Source organism: Protopterus annectens, chromosome 10.part0 (assembly GCF_019279795.1).
Source record: "Protopterus annectens isolate FY-2018-M chromosome 10.part0, PAN1.0, whole genome shotgun sequence".
NCBI classification, from domain to species: domain Eukaryota; kingdom Metazoa; phylum Chordata; order Ceratodontiformes; family Protopteridae; genus Protopterus; species Protopterus annectens.
Genome location: NC_056744.1, coordinates 25402491 through 25425745, shown reverse-complemented (window position 1 = coordinate 25425745; position 23255 = coordinate 25402491). Strand labels below are relative to the sequence as shown.

Sequence of the window (23255 nt, the reverse complement as noted above, 5' to 3'; positions counted from 1 at the left end):
TAAAGACAAAGAAACAAGTACAGCATTCTCCTACTCAGACTTCCATGCCTAAAAAACAGATGCTCAAAATGGCCGAAGACCTAATTACTTTGATCAGGTGCTCCCATCTCCCTCCTGATAAGAGGCCTAGGCAAGAGACAGAGTATGATTCTTCTGATCAGGTTTCTATTTTATCTGACTCCTCTTCTGTACAGGATTACTCCATGCTTCCCTATGAGGAGTCTGATGCTGAAGAATCCATTCCTTCAGCCTCTCCTCCTGAGGATTATTCTTTTGGGGAAACTCTGCATACCATGAGGGAGCATTTCCACTGGGAGAGCCAAGATTACTCTGAATCTAAGAAAAGACTCAAGACTTTCTGCTACTTCCTCAGCACAGACCCCTTGCTATTCCACCTGTTCTAGACATTGTAGATGATGTATTTTCAGAGTCCGGCCTGTCCCCTGACTCTTTACCCCATGCACCTGCTAAGCCAGACAGATACTACAGGGTCCTGGATTCTCATAAATTCCTATATAAAAACCCCGCTGCTGACCCTGAAACTATATCTCAGGGTCCAAAGGGGTTAAAGCTTCCACTGCAAAAAACCCTGTCCCCTCCGATAGGGATTCTAGGGCTCTAGACAGATGGGAGGAAAAAGTCTACACTTCTGCTACCCTGGCTATAAGGGATTTAAATTATCAGTTTCATATGCTTAAATATCAGCAATATTTAATGTCACTGCTTAAACAGAAATTGTTGACAAATACTGAATGTTCAGAGAACAAGGAATTGCAGGATTTATTGCATGCAGCTGAACAAGTGGGAAAGCATACTTTGCAATGTGGTTATGATTCACTGGAGGCCTCTTGCAGGGACGCTGTTACAGGTTCTGTTATTAGAAGGCATGCTTGGTTAAAGGAACAGAATCTGCCTGATCATGTAAAAGCAAAATTATTAGATGCACCATTACAGCATGATACTTTGTTTGGTACTAAAGCAGAAGAGGTGTTGAAATAAATGGAGGATAAAGCAAAATCCATGCAGACAGTTAGGGATTTCTTACAGGTACAGCCACCCAGGTTTAGCAGGAACTGGCCATTTAAAAATTGGTCCTTTCCAGTTTCAGACAGACCACAAAGAGGCAGATACAGGCATCTCAGAGGCAGATCTCAGCCCCAAGGCTCATATAGGCCTAAACAATGGGGTGCTCCTACCTCCAAAAGCGGAGAAGACAAATCAGAACCTTACAGGAAACAGTCCCAATGACTTTCCTCTACCAGATCTAAGCACTTTTCTTTTGGCAGCCACCTTAGGAGGAAAACTAGCACTTTTTTCATCAAATTGGCAAATGGTTACCCAAGACAAATGGGTCCTGAACATAGTGTCCCAAGGCTACAGGTTCCATTTTCAAACTCTACCAAGGTCAAAAGGTATGCCAGACCTGCCACACAATCAATGGACAGAGGCACAAAAGCAAATTACAGCCTTCATTGACATGAGGGCCATTCAGCAAGTACCACAACAAGAGCAGGGGCAAGGATTTTACTCCAGACTTTTCCTAGTACCCAGAAAGGACAAAACCTGGAGACCAATACTGGACCTTTGTATACTAAATAAGTTTCTGGAAGTTCCAAAATTCAAGATGTTGACTCTACAGCAGCTACTGCCCATGCTGGGCAAGAAGGCTTGGCTCGTAACTTTGGACCTAAAAGAGGCATACATGCATGTCCCAATCAGACAGTCTTGCAGAAGATACCTCAGATTCATAGCTGGCTCAATGCATTACCAATTCCCTGCACGGCACTTTGGCTTATCTACTACGTCCAGGGTCTTCACAAAATGCCTGGCACCAGTAATTGCGTTTTGCAGACAAAAAGGAATTCAAATATATCCCTACTTGGACGACTGCCTAATTCAAGCAGAGAACAAAGACATTCTTCTAAAGCATCTGGCATTTGTAAAAAGATTACTACTTGGCCTAGGGTACACAGTAAATGAAAAGAAATCAAAACTAGTGCCCTCTCAAGAGATAATATTCCTGGGTGCAAGCTTAAATACAACTGCCCAGATGGCTTATCTCACGCCAGACAAACAAAAGCAACTGACTACTTACTTCAAGAAATTGGCAACAAAAACCCACTTATCTGCAAGGAAAATCCTGCAGGCCTTGGGTTTCATGGCATCCTGCATTCTACTAATTCCATATGTCAGACTGCATATGAGGAAACTACAATAGTATCTAAAAAGTGTTTGGACTCAGCATTGCCACAGCCTGGAGACAGTAATTACACTCATTCCCTGCCTGCAACAGGAGTTTCGATGGTGGGCAGAAGCCTGTCACCACAACAAGGGTCTGCCATTCAGTTTACCCACAGCCAGACAGACACTGACAACGGATGCATCAGATTATGCCTGGGGGGCCCATATGGCAGGAAAATGTATTCAGGGCACATGGCCTGCAAACCAGATGCATCTTCACATCAATCAAAAAGAAATGCTCGCTGTTCAAAATGCCCTGACAGCTTTCAAGGATCTGCTTCATCCAGGACAGTTACTGATAAAGACAGACAACACTACAGTCATGTGGTACATAAACAAGCAGGGAGGAACATATTCCTACCCCCTCTGCAGACAAGCAATGACCTTATGGGACACAGCATTGGCTTTTCAAGTTCACCTGCAAGCACAATTCCTGCCAGGAAAAACAAATACTCTGACAGACGAACTAAGCAGAAACCTCATGGATCCCCAGGAATGGAAACTGGATCCACAAGTCTTCAACATGATAACAAGGAAATGGGGATGCCCAGACAGAGATCTATTTGCCTCCCTCACAACTGCCAATTGCAGACATTTTGCACAAGGCTTTATCACAAGCAAGCATGGAAAGTGGATGCCATATCCTTCAGCTGGAAAAATCTAACAGTATATGCTTTTCCCCCACTGTCTCTCCTTCCCAGGGTACTCCTAAAGGTCAGACAAGAGAAGCCAAAAATGATACTGATTGCACCAGACTGGCCACACCAGCACTGGTACCTAATCCTAAAGAGCTTGTCTCAAGGTCCAGCATGGATATTACCTCAAACTTCTCACTTGCTGACCCAGCAAAACAATCAGATCCTGCACAGCCAACTCAGGACCTTACATCTGGCAGCATGGTGGATAATCAAGCCATTCAGAACACTCCTCTTTCAAAGGCTATTATGGATGTTATCTTGGAGGCCAGGAGTCCCAGTACCAGAAAATATTATGCAGAAAAAGGGAAGAGATTCTGTGCTTGGAACCAGGAACAAGGCATTGACACGTGTGTACCAAATATCCCTCAGATTTTACAATACCTAACTGAGATGCTGAATAAAAGCCTTTCTTTCTCATCAATTAAGATTCATGCCTCTGCCATTTCAGCCCATTACAATACATAACCACCTATATTTTCTCATCCTTTAATAAGGCAGTACCTCAGAGGGGTCAAAAACATTAGGCCTCCAAGGAGAGCACCAATTCCGGCCTGGGACCTCAATTATCTTTTGGAAAAACTCACACTGCCTCCTTTTGAGCCAGCATCAACAGCAGACATAAAATTCTTATCATGGAAAACAGCTCTGCTCCTAGCAGTAACCTCTGCAAGGCGAGTCTTGGAGTTACAAGCACTCATGGCTGTGGAACCTTTCATCATTTTTTATCCAGACAGGGTTTCTCTGAGGACAAACCCTACATTTATGCCTAAGGTGGTGTCCAGTGTGGCCCTCAACCAAACCATTCACTTGCCTACCTTTTATCCAAATCCACAGAACAAGGGTGAGAAAATTCTGCACTCTTTGGACATACACAGGCAGTTACACTTCTACTTGGACAGAACTAAAGCTTTCAGAAGGACTGAGCAACTTTTAGTGTCATATGCTGCAGGATCACAAGGAAAGGCTATCTCAAAACAGACTATTTCCAAATGGATAGGCCATTGCATCCATTTCTGCTATTCTCAACATGGCAAATCAGTGCCTAAGGGAATTAGGCCTCATTCCACCAGAGCAGCAGCCACTTCAGCAATCTTCCTCAGAGGAGCACCAACCAAAGATATCTTAGAGGCTGCAACTTGGAGTTCAGTGCACACCTTCACAAAGCACTACCACTTACCTGTTTACTCTAAGTCCAGAGCAGGTTTTGCCACTGCTGTTCTGCAGGGCCTCATAGCCTCTCCTAATCCTATTTAACCCAGCCACCCATCCTCAGCTTTGGGATTCAACCCAAGTAATGACTGCAACAATGAAACACGATGAACATAGTACAGTTGTGTACCTACCATAAATGTAGATGTTCGAGTGCATTCACTGTTGCAGTCCAGGTTACCCACCCACCATCCCCCTTTTCTTTGCTGGGACTCATCTGTACTTCTCTATCCAATCCAAACTATTTGGAGTATTTGCTTGTAGATGAAGGAAATGTTATTTTGGTGCATGAATTTTATTGGCATATTTTTCAGCCTACCAATTTGGGGGCACCTGACATCTGGGGCAAGAAAAACTGAAGAAAATGGCGTTGGTTGCATCTTTTATACCCCTGGTGCACTGACGTCAGGGAAGAGGCGACAGCAACCAACGCCAGACCTAGACTTTGGAATTCTGGCTGACTGAGGGTAACCTGCCAGCAGGATAACCCAAGAGTAAGGACTGCAACAGTGAATATACTCGAACATCTACATTTATGGTAGGTACACATCTGCACTTTTTTAAACATCTTTATTGAATTGTCACTTGTGACACAGGCAAGCTTACATTTATATAAAAGCACTCAAACCATACTAACAAGTTTATATATACAAGTGCTATACATCACACATATGTTTATATGGGTCTACTTCTCTTAATCGACAACACAGTTTGTCGAGTAACAGAAGATCGAACCCACTTCAGCGAAAGGGCACATCATTGTAAATGCACTTTCACTAAAGCCGATTGTCAAAAAAACAAAAAATTAAATTTAAACTGTTTATGCAGGGAGGCAAGCCCCCCCTGCACCCCCCTACTTAAATATACCAACTCCGAGATCGTACTACAGTGGGGAAAAGGATATATTTCCTTATCTCCACTGTAACCGGCTTATACGAAAGTACACTTTCGATATTGTGCACTTTCGCTGAAGTGGGTTCGATCTTCTGTTACTCGACAAACTGTGTTGTCGATTAAGAAAATGGGATCCGTTTATATATCATGAAAGCTAAGCAACATTATATAAAGTATAAGCAAACCAAACGTAAACCAAGAAAAACGGACTTGCTCGACGAAAGTATGATGGCACAAAACCCACAAAAAACGAATGTCCAACTGAATAAACTCAGCAAGGGTTTAATGCAACAAATCCACAAAGCATAAAAAGACAGTATAAATTAAGCGCTTTCGTTTGGCTCCTGCCAAACTTTTTCAAAAACAGTTATACATCACTTCCTGTTGTTTAAATAGATTAAATCAGTGATGTAAGCAATCAAGTGCTTTCAAAAAATTAAAGAAATAACATGCCCTAAAAACTTTGAGCACTGTGGGACCAATACCTCAAAAACAATACTTTAACAAGCAATACAATACAAATACTATCTCCGTAAACAATGCGCTCAAATCTATGCTAAAAAATTACTTGTAAGGTTGTCACAAGTCTTTGTGAAATTATGTTAAAGAATTAAACATTAATGTCTGTGCGATGTGTAAACCGTACATCAAAGGAAGCAGCGTATAATCAGCATATAAAGAAAATGTGCTCACAAATACAAATCCTTGTTCAAAAAAGTCCAATTATGTAGAATGTATGCGTTAATCCAACGAATGTATGTACATAGAAATAAAACGTCCCTTAATGTCAACATACGATGAAATAGTAATAAGATTAAAAATATAAAGAAAATTGTATAGTAATGTACAGTGTGTAGTAAAATTTCATGTGACTAATGTTTAGTGAATTATAAATGTAAAGTATTTTGTGTTTATAAATATTTTGTATGTAAAAATTGAATTAACCTCTCAACAATAATAATGCTAGCAAAAGTGCACTTATATATAAAAGCGCTCACCCCATATTCATGAGGCTTAAAGCCAGCCTCTAAAAAAGTTGTACAATAAAAATAATAATAATAATTATTAATTTATTCATAAATAGTGTTCGAAATATTAATTGTGAAGTGTATATGTGTTTGTAAATACATAATACCAACAATCATATAAATATGTAAATATTTTCTTGGTTAACACACAACAATGTCTCTAAAAAATATCTCTAAAAAATAATGACACAATACGTTAATAGTAATATCGTAGTGGATGATAAGTGAATAAATTAAATAATGCATTAAATTAGTATTCCTTAAAAGTTTTAATTAATATTCCTTAAAAATTTTTTGATCGATGTAAATATTCATTTTACCTTTAATATAATTATAAAAATAAATCTAGTATTAAATATAAATGTAAAATATAAAATGAATAATTAAATGATTAATAAATTAATTTGTAAGTTAATAAATTTAATAAATTTAATAAGTTTAATAAATATTGTATTAAATAACAATAAGAATAAGAAAACCTTACCTAACTAGTGATTTCAATTTTAAAATACTACCAATAGATAAACAATTATTTAAACCTGGCCAATTATTAGCATTCAATCTTAGTTGCCATTCTAGCTCATGTCTTTCTAATAATAATTGCCAGGCCCCACCTCTGATGTCTACCTTCAGGACATCCAATACTACAAATCTAAAGTTGTGCGATATATTTGTACTAATGTGTTTAGCTAAAGCATTTAATTCATTTCCATCTCTTATGGCCCTTATGTGTTCACCTATACGTTCTTTAAGTTTCCTTTCTGTTTTACCTATGTAAAATGAGTTACAATCATTACATAAGGCACAATACACAACATTTTCTGTATAACAGCAAGCTTTGTCCTTTAAACAAATCTTAATATTGTTTATCTTCAGTTCATTCATTTCAAATACGTAATTACAATATTTGCACCTACCACATCTAAAAGTTTTCCCATGTTTTGTTTTATATGTGTTTTCCAAATGTTTTTTCAAGTTCATGCCTTTTTTGTACACTATAGATGGAGTGTTAGCAAAAAGAGAATGCAATGTTGTATCCGCCTTAATAAGCTGCCAATTCTTCCTTAAGATATTGTCTATAGAAGTACTATCAGAATTAAAAGTTGTAATAAAACTCTTAGTAAATGATAACATTCCTGTATTGTTTGGTGTTTCAATGTCGATATGAATCATTGTAGTGTGATTATTAGTGTCATTGTCCGAATTTACTGCATTTGAACTCAATGTGTTTGATGTAGTTTTTTCTACCTGATTTAAATAAGGTATAAAATGTAAATTATCTCTTTTATAAACTACTTCATTCATAATATTGTATATTAAATTGTCAGGATAACCTCTATTTTTAAACATATCGCACAAATTCAGACATTCAACTATGCAATCATCTCTTTTACTAATAATTCTGGAGGCCCTAACAAATTGGCCTTTTAAAACAGCTCTCTTCTGAGTGTAAGGGTGGCAGCTGTTAAAGTGCAATAAACTATTACGAAAGCGCTTAATTTATACTGTCTTTTTATGCTTTGTGGATTTGTTACATTAAACCCTTGCTGAGTTTATTCAGTTGGACATTCGTTTTTTGTGGGTTTTGTGCCATCATACTTTCGTCGAGCAAGTCCATTATATACAGTATTCAGTGACTGCCTTCTGTTACACCTCATTCCTCCTCCAAACCATTTTTCTACATGAATTGTTTCAAAAATTTCCATTTTTTAAACAAGAAACATCTTTATTAAATTATCACTTATGACAAAGGCAGTCATGCCTTTATACAAATGAAAATAAACCATATTGACATATTTTTAATTGCAAACATTATACATCATTTATAATCTAGCCAGTCACTGTCAGCCAAACATTATATAGCTCATTCAAATCCTGCCTTCTTTTAAACGTCATTCCTCCTCCAAAACATTATTCTGCATGTATTGTTCAACACAATTCCCATTTTTTTCCTATGTGCTGCTACCCTTTACTAAAGATCCCATTTGCAGTTGTTTTATCTCTGTTACTTTTGATGTCCATTTGCTAGCATTTGCTTTTTGGCAGCCACCACTGAGCAAGGTACTCTGATTCTATATAATAGCTCAAAAAAATAAATAAATAATTTCCTTAGTTTTAGCAGTTTGTTAAGCCAGTATTTCTAATAGAGCAGTCAGCAGGGAATTTTTAAAATCTGCTAATTCATTACACTCCCATAAAATATGTTCCCAATTACCTTTACTTCCCCGTCACACCTCCAACATTTGTCTACCTGAGGAACAATTCTTTGGAGTCTACTTGGGGTAAAATATACCAATGTAAACACTTCAAAGTAAAGATCCTAAATCTTCTAGATTTTGCTGCATATTCGGGAGACATATATATATATATCCCCCCATTGTTTCTTTGTGAATTGCTTATCCAATTTCTCTTCCCAATCTTTTCTAACCTCCTCTGATTGATTCTTATAGTTATGAAATATTTTATATGCTCTACTAATTATTCCTTTTTAACAGCAGCTTCTGTTCTAGATTCTGCCAAAAACTGTACTAGTGCTGGTCTTTCACTTAAGACCCCCCGTTCCTTTCTCTAGATTACAGTGTTGATGAATCCTTGTACTGGTATGTGTAGGGGCAGGTGTGGATATAGATACTAGTGTGGGAGGTAGATGCTAAGCATATCCCAAGATAGCTGAGGTCATCTTGATGGGTGCCTGGAAGGCTCAAGCAGGGATTTTTTGACAACCTCAGCACTAAGTATGTGTAACAGTATAGCTGCAGTTGTGCCTCCAGTCACACACTCAGCTGGAAACATGTAGGAGTAAGACGTTGACAGTAAACATGAGGCGTTTCCTACACTCAGTGTTCTTAGTGCTAACAGACTGTTCATGTGAAATTAAGAGCAGTTCATGGCTGCAAGATGATAGATGTTAATTTGCTTGTATTATGTTAGGGTAATGATAAGGTTAAATTTGGGGTGTTATAGTATAGGACTTGATGTAAAGACATTTCTCCACCTTTCTTCAAAATATAGGTCACACCCAGGCAAACTTGAAAAGGTGATGCCATGTGAAAGGATTGTAGAATTGTAATGCTGTGATGGTATACTGAGGATTACTAGTGCATCTTATAACATTCTGAGAATATTCAGCAATCTAAACCTGATATTTCAAGGTGTTATTCCTTCATTATAACATCAAGAATCTTAGCTGTCATTTTACAAAACAATTTACAAAACATTTTTTTTTTTTTTTTTTGCTTCTTAGAAGCAACTTTCTGGTAATGGACAGAAGTAATAAGAATAATTAAATGCTATTTTTCTCACCACCTGATAAAAAATAAGAAATGCCATTTTACAGATCCTGGCCAAATCATCGTTTTACAAATCAGTCAACGGCAGTTGCAAATAAATAAATAAGCGGAAAAATAAATCGGTAGCACCAAAAATTATTTGTTTAAAATATTCAAATAAGTTACCAAGTGCTGCTTCTCTGACAATGCAGTTACCTACAAAACTCAAATATTAATGTATAGTGTTGCATGTCATGTACTTCTTATAATTATCTGGCTAAATTTCTGTTATTCTTAAGATAACATCTGTCTCAGTGTTACTTACATCTGGCGTCAATAAAGGTTTGTTAGAAGGTCTCAGAAATTGTAGTTGATATTTAGTGTCAAGTTTGAATATGGTCTTATGTAGCTGTTGGTGGTAGAGGGATACTGTACCTCCTACTGTGTGCCAGCTCCTAACATGTGCCATGCGTCCAGTTTGAAGTTGGGCCATGGACATAATGTAAACATATAAAATGTCACCAGCAGCTAGCTTTTATCATTTTTGAGGCCATATGTTAGGTGGCAGTGGGGGCAATTAGTGTGTTGGCATGTAGAGGGGTGTAGTCTGTAACCCATGGCACATCGGGTCTCTAACAGACTATCTTTCTCTTGACATAGTGAATGATGGAGACGAATACTGCGAGTTCCGTGATGAGGATGATGACTGCACCTTTCACTACAACATAGAACGAAATCCAATACATCAAAATGTCACCATCCTGGTCCTAAAGAAGAAAGGTGAGTGGAATGCAGTAAGGTGTCTCATAAATGAAAAGGCTTTGTAATCTGAGAAACCACTGGGTATTAAAGACTCTCAGATTTACACTTCAACAGAGTAAAATACTCAAGATTTGTACAAGACGTAGGGCATGAACTATCGTATTTTGGGGAGAGCAAATGTTGTAACAATGACAGGATGTTTTACTACAGGAAAACACGCTTAAAAGAAATACCACTACTATCTCTTCCAGAAAACAAGATGGGAAATGAAATGAGATTCACAGATGCCTCATGTTACTTCTGAGATTAGTACACTTTCATAGTGAGAATAATTATGTTGGGAGCACAGCCCCCACCCCAACAGACAGTGAAGTGGGTGTCTGTGTATCATGCAAAAGCCTGTGACCAAATACCAATGTTATTTGGTCTGTAGAACATCTTTGTCAGTAACCTATTTTAGGCTACTTCCTTCACTGAAATGTCTTTTGGCATTTCTTTTTTGATTGCCCACTGCAACTCCAATGAAAAAGTTCTCAGCTACATTCGTCACTGGGTTTTATTTATTGACAAATATTATTAAGGCCAGGCTAGCGGTTATGCCTCAGAAAATACCAAAGATTATGTGCTGCATGTGTATGAAGTATTCGCACTAAGCACAGCGTTGAACTTGTTACCGTTGTATTTGTTAACGGATGCTGGCTCACTCACTTTCCTTTCTTTATTTTTAAGTTGAAAGTGAAGTATCTTCAGGTTAGAAGTGCAAGTGTCAATAAATAAAAAATCCCTTCTGTACCTGTGTCATTGGTAATGTTTCATCAGAATACTTGACTTTAACCCGTGGTATTAAATATTACTTTAGAAATGCGCAAATATGTAAAATTCTAGCACATAGTGGAAGTGATATCTAAAAATTTATTTATTCAGCAACTGTACATACTGTAAGGTCACAGGATTTAACACATTTTTGTAAAAAAACAGAAAACATAAATTAGATCAAAGGATCGTAAAGCAGACATTATAAATACATAAAGAAATGAACGGTTATAGTACATTGATTAATATGTGCTTTTCAAGCAGTAATAAAAAAAGATAGCTAAAAGCAGATCAAACACAAAGTCAGTAAATCTTAAAAAATACAACTTCTTCCTGTCAAATAATTACAAAATACTTTTTTGTAGAAAAAAAAACATCTGGAAATGTAGCATCGACTACTAATGAATGCATTTATTGCTACTCACCTTTGCAAAGACATAAACTAAACAGATTCATTTTTGAAGAAGGCAGCAAATATAATTTCAGTTAAGTAGGAAAATACTTTCCAAAAACAAGAATCAGTAAACCCCCAACATACTAAAACCCCAATCCTGGCCCAACCTGTCACAACCAAAATCAAGACAGTTGCCTTTCCCACACTACTCTAATTGCACAACAGTCAGATCCACCACCCCAGTAATCTAACCTTTGCCACTGTAACTATTAGAAGTATGAGAAATAAAACTGTTGAACTACATGCCTGGATTACCTAACACAAACCTGATATTCTAGGTATAACTGAAATTTGACTTTAACCCAGCATGAACAACTCCAAAGATACCCCCTGGCTACACTATCATTTGAAATTACCTTATAGGATAGGTGGTGGCATTGATTTAATATTTCCCAACATCTACCACATTTCCCCTTACAAGAAACCAATACCAAAATTAAATTCAGCAGAACTTCTTATTACTTTCTTGAAAATAAACAATTATAAACTAATATGTATTACTGTCCTTTACATCCCTCCTTGGGACAGTACAGCTACACTGCACAATAGCCTGCAGTGGTTACCACAACAATTCCACAAGAAGTTATACTACTATATAATGTCAATATCAGTTGGTAGGAGAGAACTTCTAACTTCCCTACATCCAGCATGGACATTTACTGTTTCACACAACTAATTAATAGTCCCACACATTATAGCAAGGCATCAAATTCCAGATTAGACCGGATCCTAGTGTCAGACCCTAGCAAAGTCATCACCACAAGTACAATTTCTGACTATTTCAGTGTTCATTTCCTAAGTTGTACAAGCAGACATCTCACACATCCACGTAAACAGTATCTTTATAAAACAACACATAACCTTTCCAAGTTTAACCCAGTCATATTCATTACTACCCTATAAACTTTTAACTGGAACATCCTAACATCCTCCCCTCGTATGATGCTGTAAGTGAATTCAGTACAACTTTCCTAAATATCTAGAATATCTTTGCACCTCCTAGAAGGAAGTGATGTAATCTGGCTATCCAAGAAGAGTAGAATGTTAATGCAGAGTAGAGAAAAAGCATGGAAAGATTTGCAAAACTGTAAAACACCGCCATATCTGGAAAACCTCAGAATGCTCTGCAAACCATACTAAAAAGCAAACAAAAGAAGATGAAAATATACTATAATAACATTCCGAATAGTAGTAAATGTAACCATAAAAAATTAAGGTCAGCCATTAAAGAAATCTTACATCCCAGCCTAAAATTCAACCCTAACTCCTCTCCCAATAACTCCCAATGTCTCTCCACTCAAAATTGCAGTCGAATTCAACTCTTATTTCTTAGATAGTATAGCATCACTTACCAAGGATTCTATGACATCTAATACCAACCCTGCCCAACAGCCTCATATCACCACATCCTATATAAAACTACTCTTAACCAAACTCAAACCCTGGTCTACTTCAGCTGATGACCTTACAAGTGAATAGCTTAAAAATAGCAACCAATAATATTGCCTATCCTGTCTCAAGTCCTTATAAATAAGTCAATCCAGGAATCCCGAGTTCTCTATTTCTGAAAAAAAATCACACATTTTCCATCTCCACAAAGGAGGAATTGCAACAGACATTGTTAACTTTAGACCTATAGCAATCTTATCCCCCTCTCCAAAATATTTGAAAAATGTATTCAAAAATGATTCCTAAACTATCTCCTGCAGGAGGAACTCCTATTCCCCACACAACACAGCTTCTTTATTTTCCCTAATACTAACACTGCACTTCCGACCTATATAGATAGTGCCAGTAAAGCAAGAGATACAGCAAATCAATGTCGTCCTTATTCCTAGACTTGTCTAAAGCCTTCAGTTTGCCACAGCAAACTGCTTCTTCAAATGTCCTCATTAGGTCTCTCAGCCCACCCTCCTGTGGTTCAAAAGTTACTTGTCCAGGAGGCATCAGTCAGTAAAATGGCACTCCACTGTCTCTCCGTACCTCCTAGTCACTGCGGGTGTACCACAGGACTTGGTCTTCTCCTCTATAACATTCTCACTAACACCATCCACATATCTAGAAAACAGGCCTCCCTAATACAGTACACAGATGACTCCACACTTGTATGCATATTAGACAACCTGGCACATCTCCAAAACATTACTCAGGAAACTTTAACAGACATTAAAGAATGGCTTTGTAACTCACAACTCATGTACAGCTCTGTATTAATTCATCAAACTCCCCCACAGCCCCTGCTAATTATATATACCAACTCTGAGATCACACTACAGTGGGGAAAGGGCAAATTTCTTTATCCATACCATAATGCGATCTCAATCAGAACAGTTCGACAAACAACATTTCTGATGAAATGCCATTTGATGATATTTTTGTTTGATAAATTAATAGGGACCTGGTTAGAACTATTCCACAACTTCTTACCAACTATAAAATTATCCAATATCCAACTGTTTATCATTCTATGTGACTATGTTTCCACTCTGTCATTACAATACAGTGATCAAAAACTTCTTTCTGTCTACAAATCTATCAAATCAGCTGGGCATGGTCTGTAATTCTACCATGTTGCTAAGTTCTGGAAACTCCTTACATGTATCCATTAGGTCAATACTCACCTTCTGGAAGAATTCCTAGCCAGTATCTGGCTCTGTTGTTGCTCAACAGCAGGATAAACTCTTATCAATAAATATAAACACTTCCTAAATTCAATCATTTTCTGTCTCTCCTGACTCTCTAGCTAAACATGCAATAACAGTTTTTTTCTCTCACTTAACATTGCAATTCCTGTTTGTATTATAATAACTTGCCTTAAATTTCTCTAATTTGGCTAAAATTTTTCTAAATATTACATTATTGTCATATAAGCTGCATTTGTTTTTAACCTATGTAGTCATATTATGTCTGATTTTGTATAATTATTTAACTGTAGGTGTTTTTGCATTATTTTTGAGATTAGTAAAATTATTGTTCTTAAAATGTTTTTGAAATACTTTGGATCTTTTTTTTTCCAAGGCCTCCACTGAAAATAGACACCTACCCACTCAGACTTTCCTTGTAATCAGATTTCAGCAAATAAATAAATAAATAAATAATTCACAGTCTACGAAAGAAGTCATATAAAGAGTGATCCAAAAAGAATGTAATGTCTAATGTCTTAAAGAAAGGAAAGAGATGATGGAGGCAGGTCCATGGCATAGAGAATTGGAGCCTTGGGTCCCATTACGTCTACTTTTCTACTTTCACTTAGAGAAAGGGCAAACTGTACATCAACACCCTGATTAGAGAATAAACATTCTCCAGCAGCATGTTAATGTACAAGTAAGGCCCTCTGAAAAAACAAGTCCACTGCTTTATGGCTGTATCAAGCTGCCATAGAGCTCAGACTGGAAAAAAAAAATAATGGCGGCCATAATTTTACACTTGCTAAGCAGCGCTTCTGCTGTTTAGTGAGTGTAAAATGTAAAAAAAAAAGAAAGAAAATTAAAAAAAATTTGTGTGTGTTCATATCTGTGTGCGTCCATATATGCGAGCATGTGAGTAAAGGTTAGATCAATCGAGCCATTGTTTTACACTTGCTGAGCAGCACTTCTGCAGTTTAGCGAGTGTAAAAAAAGAAAAAGAAAAAAGTGCATGTGCATGTATGTATATGTATGACTGTGTTTATGTTTCTGTCTGCGTGTGAGTGAATGCATGCATGAATGCAAAAGAGACTGTGTGTATATGTATGTATGAGAGAGAGAGAGACAGTGAACAGTGAGATCAAGTGAGCTGGTATTTTATACTTGCTAAGCAGCGCTTTTGCTGTTTAGCGAGTGTAAAGTAAAAAAGAAAAGAAACGTAAAATAACAAAGTGTGCGTATGTGTATGTCCGTGAGTGAAAGTGTATTCATGTATGAAAGCAGAAGAGAGTTTGTTTGTGTGTGTGTGTGTGTGTGTGTGTGTGTGTGTGTGTGTGTGTGTGTGTGTGTGTGTGTGTGTGTGAGAGAGAGAGAGTGAAAAGTGAGAGTGATCCCTGGCAGCAGCAAAGAGGTCTTACCTCTTGACCTCATAACTCAACATGTCTGGATAAACATAAAATAAATAGAGATGAAGACTCAAAATAACAGTATATTTTACATGATCCTGTTATAAAATCACAACATTACTGTATGCCTGCATAACCAAGATCGACCACTGGCAATAGTAGTAAAGTGGTCTACATGCTTCTTGACCTTTCAGCTAAAGAAACATGGATAAACAAAATAAAGGGAGAACAAAGTCTCAAAAATAGGAACAAAATTTAATTATTGTTCTTATAAAAGTTGCATAAATAACAGGATTTATGTTAGAATTAATTTTCTAAACAAAATGAAAGCCTGAAATTCAAGTCTGTATCATCATTTAGAGAAATCAATTTCTAATAAACGGTAACAAACCAAACATTTAGGAGAAAGGAACCAAAAAAATAAATACCTGGACATTTTTAAAGTGTTATATTTTGGATATAAAATGCTTCCTCCAACACCATTAACATATATTACAGCAAGTTTGAAAATTAGGCAGAGGAACTATTTTACATCAAAAATATATATAGTACTTAAAAAAATTAGTAAATAAAACACAACAATTTTAATAGTACTTAAAAAAATAAGTAAAACATCAGTTTTACAGAAAGCCCATTCTCTAAATGCAATAATTCCCTCCAGGGTATGTATTAATGTGTAATTAACACCCTTCCAGGGGTGTAGAGACCCTCCACCTGTGGCATCAGGCCTCATAACACCCCTGGCTGGGCATTAATTACACATTAGCACACACCCTGGAGGGTATTATTGCTTGCTTGTATGACCCTAACTAGTACCTCATTCTCTGACCAGGCTTTTTGTTTGTCCTAGCGAATGTTGAGAGCTGGACTCAAAGCAAGAAACCCTATGACCCAGTCATTCCCTATCAGGATGAGACATCATTCAACTCATTCATTCCTTTATGATGTGGAGTCTAATATAAGGGAGTGGGCTGGCTTGCTTTGTTATATGTGTCCCCCTCCCTACCCTGACCTAAGCCCTCTCTTCAGCAGCTGAAATTCTGCCTAATGCTGCCTCCTAGGGTTTGCTTGTTCAGTGTCATCAATGGCCAGTATATCCCTGCTCTGTAGCAGAGAATGCCCAGCCCAATAGTTGTTATCATCTGCAATGCCCTAGCACTCCTGTTATGGTCAGTGTTGCCGTGGACCACTCTGTGTCACTCACCCCAAGAATGGGTGAACCAGTATTGGCTGCTGAGTTCCATACCCCCTGCCTTCCTCTTCCAGCTTCCTGTGCTGCTAATCAAACATGGTTTCTGTGGTGTAGTCAGGGCTTTATCCATCTGTGAAACAGATCTGAGCTAGTTGACCCGTGTTTGAATAGCAGCGCAGGTGTCGCAGGAGCTGGTAAAAATGGGAGCTGGGAAAACAGCAGCTGTTGTCAGCTCACCAAGAATGGGGGAATCCCTGGCATAGTGATTAAGCTCAAATTACAACTGCACACACACACACACACACACACACACACACACACACACACACACACACATACATATACAGAGAAAGCCCTCTCCTTACGCACTGTTAGACTCATAGTAGAGAAAGGAAAGTTATAATATCTCTCATGAGTAACTAAAAGCAGGCCTAAGTGTGTAACTATGGTAGAGCCATTCTAAAATATGTTTGATTTTATGGTGACTGGGTGATACTTTAGACCACTCAACATGAATTCTTTTGGTTCTTCAGCTGACATGATCACTTTGTTTTTTGGGAAAATTTGGAACTGAGCCAAGCCTATTCAACCTTTTGATTATAAATTGTCTTTCTACACATTACAGATTGTCCTCCCGGTGGCTTTTTGTGGCTTATCCCACTGCTGATTTTCCTGATGTTACTGCTGGGACTGTTAGCACTGCTCTGCTGGAAGTACTGTGCCTGCTGTAAAGTAAGCGTTGTTTCTGTCTTACTAATAATCAGTGTAGCTCTGGCAGTAACGTTCTGAGCTGAACTGGATATGAAACATCCAATAAAAGAGGCAAGCTATACTATCCATAATTAGTAATGCAGTAGAAAAAAATGGTTAGCTTGTCATTCCTCAATTAAGAGTATAGATCTTCAGCATTGTAAAACATCATGTTTCTTTGACATATCTGTGTATGTGTATATATTTATGTGTGTGTGTGTGTGTGTGTGTGTGTGTGTGTGTGTGTGTGTGTGTGTGTGTGTGTGTGTATGTAAATGTCCTGTGTACCAGAAAGCATGATCCTTTAATGCTTAGGTAAGGTATTGTTAACTGCAATATTAGGATAGTATTGCTCTCGTAAAAGGTGTTGAACCTGAACTACAACCTAACACCTACTCTAGGATAGATAGTATGGGTCTCCAAAGTATAAGATGGCAAATAATGTCTGTTTGGGAAGTAAGTGCATATATCAACTGCTGCAACAAATAGAAAATCTTACTTGTTTGTGTACGGTATTTATTTATTTATTTGAACCCTTCTAATGAAAAAGAATGGGTGGACATGCTCAGACACGCTATAACCTGCCTTTCAGGTTTACAGTAATGTTAATATGTATGTGTGAGTGTTTACAGATGTGATATGATAGGCAGAGCATGTCATATAGTTATGGACTATGTGATTGTAATTGTCTCTTTCTTTTTATGTTTCAGGCCTGTTTGGCATTGTTGCCATGTTGCCCTAAAGGTAAAAATTTTCAACTGTTTCATAAAAATTGGTAGGAGTGTGAAGCAGCATTGTTCGTATGACTGCATTTTCAGACCTGCACAAGTAGATATAGCTCTTTAGTGCATTTTGTAGTTAATTTTGGGTGCAGTTCCTTAACATTTGGCCATACAGCTCAGTGGCTGCACAGGAGGTCTAGCATTAACTAATAGGCACTTATGCTAGTAATGGTTGTCACAGCGGTGCAGTAGATAGGGCAGCACAGTGGCGCATCATATAGTGCTGTTGCCTCACAGCAAGACATTACCTGGTTCAATTACTGGCTGGGGTGCCTTCTATGAGAAGTCTGCATGTCCTCCATATGTTCACGTTGGTTTCCCGGGTGCTCCAGTTTCCTCCCACATTTGAAAGACATGCAGTAGGTGGATTGGACACTCTAAATTGGCTATAGGTGTGAGTGTGCAGTTTGGAAGAACAATAGTGACAGGGCTAGCCACCTGGCAGTGTAAACCTTGGCTCTAGATGATTGTCACTGTTGAAGTGATATCCCAACCCCATATGGGAAAAAGGGGTTGTGGATGGATGGATGGACCTATGCTAGTAATGAATACAGTGTGTTGCATGTTGATTCCTTGAGTTGCAAAGCACTGTAGCTTTGTTGGTCAAGTGAACCGGAATGTACCAGTTTGAGTAATTTTCTTCCAGACTGGGGTTCAGTGTTCAGCACTGATGTTGTTCACAAATGAGAGCTAGCAAAAGCATTCTGGCACAGAAACAAGGTATCCCATCACTTTGTACTGATGACTTAAGTTTGAGAGTAACTCTATGCCTAAATTAGCAGATAGGGCTAACCTGGGAAACAGAGCAGACAAAGCACATTTAGTAACTTTCCCACTGGATGGATGAATGAGTGATTGGATGGATGGATGAATAGGAGTTCTTTTGCCCAAATGTATGAATATCCACAGGGAGCTGACTGCAATGAACATATCTAAGTGCAACATAGTTCGTTAGTTGAAAAATACACACACTTGATCTTTCAACATCACATTACAGGCCATGCATTACTGGACCAGATGTAGAACATTTCATAGTAATGAGACAGTGAAGGTCTTTGCAGCCTGGTATTTGACTGCCCGCTCAACAAATTTGGTCTTCATCTTCACAAACCAAGGTCTGGAATGTATCCAACAGTATTTACATTTCTTGTGAGGACACATTTCTGTTTTTTTATGGTAGGAGTATCCAAATTTACAGCATAGAGGGATAAACGCCTGACAATGGCCCAAACATCCCCAGTTTAATTATCAGAAAGTATAGAAGCTGGCTGGGGGGAAGAGAGGAGTAATGAAACTACCCACTGTCCTCTGTCTGGGGGATGGCTAGAAGTACATGTCCAGCATGTGAGGTCTGCTTAGAGTCTCCTGTGGAGAGTAAGCATCAACAGATGTGGTTGCATTCAAGGGAGCATGGCAGATTAAGGAAACATCACTTACAAAAGCATGAAACATGCCCTTAGCAGATGTTTACTGTACGTCAACCCCTTAGATTTTACTGGGTACATGTACTAGAGAATGTAGCCTTTGAAAAAAAAACAAGCCCAGAGGGAATGGTAGCACCATGCTTGTTGGTCAGCCCTTACCCTAAGGGGAATGAATGGAGTAATATAGTGAGCATGAGTAATGTTTAATGATCATAGGGGTTGAGAGTAAATAAGGATGGAGAGCCAGGTGGAGAGGTAATCAGCTGACCTGTATAGTGCCTATTTGTGGAATCTTCAGCAGGTGGTTAGCATGGTTTGTAGATACTAAGGTATGATCTATGGTACTATAGGTGAAAGTCATGAAAGAGAAAGATTGCTGGCTAAATTTCTGCAATCTGCCACATTTCCATTCATAGGAGGAGGTGTAAAGAAAAAAGGGGTAAGTAAAAAAGGAAAAGGTCATGAGAGATGCTGTACACCAGCAGTTTTTAAAAGTAATGGGTAGTAGTATGACTGATATTGTCTGTTTTAGGATACCTTCACTCTAATTCTAGTTTACAAGTAATATAAATCTCTTTCTATTCCTATGTTGCAGTATTCTTGGTGTGGGATTTTCCACCTCAGCCGACCCGTACGTCGGCTCCTATACAAAAGCTTCAGCTTGGCTGTTGTAGTTGTGTGGGATGTCACACATAGGGCCATAAACCAGGGACCTTAAATGTGCATGCACAGATCTCAGAACTTTTCAGCTACAGATGACTGCTACATCGTGTGCGTAGTATCCCGTTGAGGTTTTCTTCTTTAATTTCTAGCTAAAGCTTGGTTTGTTGTAGCAATCTTTAGTCGATGTCAGCAAGAAAAGGGCAAATGCCAATGCAAGCACCAGATACCCCTTAAAGACATGCATGACCGCTGTGTTTTTTGCTTAGGCCAGGAGCACAATCACAAAGCTTGCTTTATCTTCCAATTTTTCATTCCTATTACCCTTCACAGCTGTCTGGCTGCATTAAATCTCTACCTGGAAAACGAACAGCTTAAAAAATTAGCTCTTCAGATGGATCCCCTCTTGGAGGCCTCGACTTGAACTTCCATGAAAGAAGGCCAAGTTTCCTAGGCTCTCTTCCTCTGCTGCTCTGCTATCAGATGCCCCACCAGCTACAGATTTAGGAGTTGAGGGAAGTCTGACGGACCCATCAACTTCTACGGTGACCTTGGAGGAAGCCGCTTCACAGTTGATGACTGACACATCCCCAGAGCCAACCCAGACACTGGCTACTGCCAAGGTCGAGGGGGAACCAGACACAGTCGGGCCTCCAGCCAGGATCCCTCCACCAGACACTGCTACCCTTAGCCAGGCATCTGACTCCAGGCCTACTCCTAAGTCTACCCCAGTCAAAAAGAAACAAAAAGCTAAACATATGGCTTCACCTGCAGAAGGCCTGACTGATTGTCAGTCCTTCATCTCTTCCTTAAAGCAGGCCTTTCTGGCCCTTAGGCCTTCAGCCTGTTCTCCAGCTGCTCTTCCTTTGCTTAGCCCTAGGCCTGCTTCTCCTTCTTCTCTTCCACCACTTACCTCACAAGAGAGGGAAGAAGAGCAAGAGACCTATTATTCCTCTCCTGAGGAATCCATTTCTTACCCTTCTCAAATAACCTCTCCTCAAGAGTATTATTCACCAGATGATGAATCAATTGAGGGAGACTTCCCCCACCAGAGGATATCACCTTTGATGAAACCATCACCAAAATGAAATAATACTTTAAATGGGACACCTCACAAATGTCTGAGACTCAAAAGAGATATTTTGAGATTTTACAAGTGGAATCTCCCTCCCCTTCTGCCATTCCACCTGTCATCCCTGCCTGTTTAGATGCCTTTGCTTCTACATAAAAAACACCAGATTCTCAGCCACCTGCCCCTAAGAGGCCAGACCACTTCTACAAGATGCCTTATGACCAAAAATTCTTAGTCAAGCCTCTCTTATCAGATCCTGCTGTGATTTCATTTCATCAGATAAGCAATCCAGACTCATTCCATCTGCCTCTCTCTTACTTATGGACAAAGACAGCAAAACAATGGATAGAATTGGAAAGAAGATCTACACCTCTTCCACATTGGCCTTTAGAGCCATCAACTGTCAAACCCATATGACCAAATATGCTTTGGACCTGGTCTGTCAAGCCACTACTCTGCTGGATGCTACTCCTAACTGTCTCTCTAAAGCTGACATCTCTTCCAAACTATCTCTGGCTGCCCAAGTAGCCAGACACTCAATTAGATACAGTTATGATGCTGCAGAGGCCTCTCCATGCTCTGTGGCATCTGCCTCTGTCCTCAGGAGATACTCCTGGCTTCATTTGCAACACTTACCTGAAGACTTCAAGTCTAAAATCTTAGATGCCCCCCTGGACCCTAATTTCCTGTTTGGCAAACAATCAGCAGACCTGTTCAGAAATCTGCAGGAAAAGAGGAAGGAGCTGCAAGACATCAAGCATCTCTTGGTGTCCCCAATTCCCAACTATTACAGGAATTACCCTGCCAAGGTCACTTTTGTCAGACAAAACCCGCCTCTGCTGGGCCTACCTCTTCCAGACAAAGAAGAGGAACCAGAAGGCAAACCCTTATCAGGCCAGCTGTCTCTCAGCCTCTCTCTCGACAGCCCTTTCAAGACAGAGGAGGCCCCAACAATGAGTGACTGCCTTGCCCTCCTTCCCCTTTCTGCCCTCCTTTAACCACTGCCTCCCCTTTTGGAAAACCAGCACCACAGACAAATGGGTTCTGGCTATTATTCAAAAAGGATACTTCCTCTCCTGGAAAGAAAGGCCACCCTTAAGGGGTGTCCTCTTTCCCTCAAAAAATCAAAGACACCTCTTCCCACAGGTTCTGACAGACCTTCAGGAGAGGAGGGAAAGGGCTTCTATTCAAGACTATTCCTGGTCCCTAAAGAAGATGGACCATGGAGACCCATTCTACACCTTTCCTTCTTAAACCTTTTCTTGAAAGTGCCCACCTTCAGAATGTTGTCCCTTCCAAATTTACTCCCTCTCATACTTGCCAAGGCTTTCATGGCCACACTCGACCTGAAAGCCTATTTGCACATATCCATTCTACCCTCCCACAGAAAATATTTATGTTTCTCTGGAGTCTCCTCTCATTGCCATTTACTACTTTGCCCTTTGGTTTGTCCACTGTCCCACAGTGTTCACAAAATATCTTGCACCTGCCATTGCCTATTGCAGAACACAGGGGATTCAGATTTATCCCTACCTAGACGACATCCTGATCCTAGCAGACTGCATAGAAACTCTGTTAATCCATCTAGATTTTACCATGGGCCTACTACAAAGTCTGGGGTTCACTCTCAACCTCCCAAATCATCCTTGACACCAGAACAAGACAAAATATTTCTGGGTTGCAGAATCAAAACCGACATAATGAAAGCCTTTCTTCCCCAGGACAAGGTCAGCTCCCTGACCTCCCATTTCAAAGCCCTAGTGCAGTCCCAAATAATAATTGCAAGGCAATTCCTAAGGACCCTGGAGCCTGATGGCAGCCACTATCCCCATGCTTCTACTAGCCAGAATGCACATGCGAAAGCTACAGTGGTATCTAAAAAATGTTTGGTCTCAGCACCAACATCCTGTAGAGCAAGAAATCACACTCCTGCCTTGCCTAAAGGCAGAAGTAATTTGCTGGATTCAGCAAGTCCAG

At 39.1% G+C, this 23255-nt stretch overlaps 1 protein-coding gene across 4 annotated transcripts in view; it reads left to right on the top strand.

Annotated features, from left to right (window-relative positions):
• ITGB4 (integrin subunit beta 4) overlaps positions 1-23255 on the top strand; it is a 1147860-nt gene that overhangs the window by 688976 nt on the left and 435629 nt on the right. For all 4 annotated transcript variants that reach the window (XM_044084971.1, XM_044084972.1, XM_044084974.1 and 1 more), the window contains exons 17-19: positions 10000-10119; positions 17216-17322; positions 18051-18084. In XM_044084971.1, the coding sequence (XP_043940906.1) occupies positions 10000-10119; positions 17216-17322; positions 18051-18084 (261 nt within the window). The remainder of the gene's footprint in view (positions 1-9999; positions 10120-17215; positions 17323-18050; positions 18085-23255) is intronic.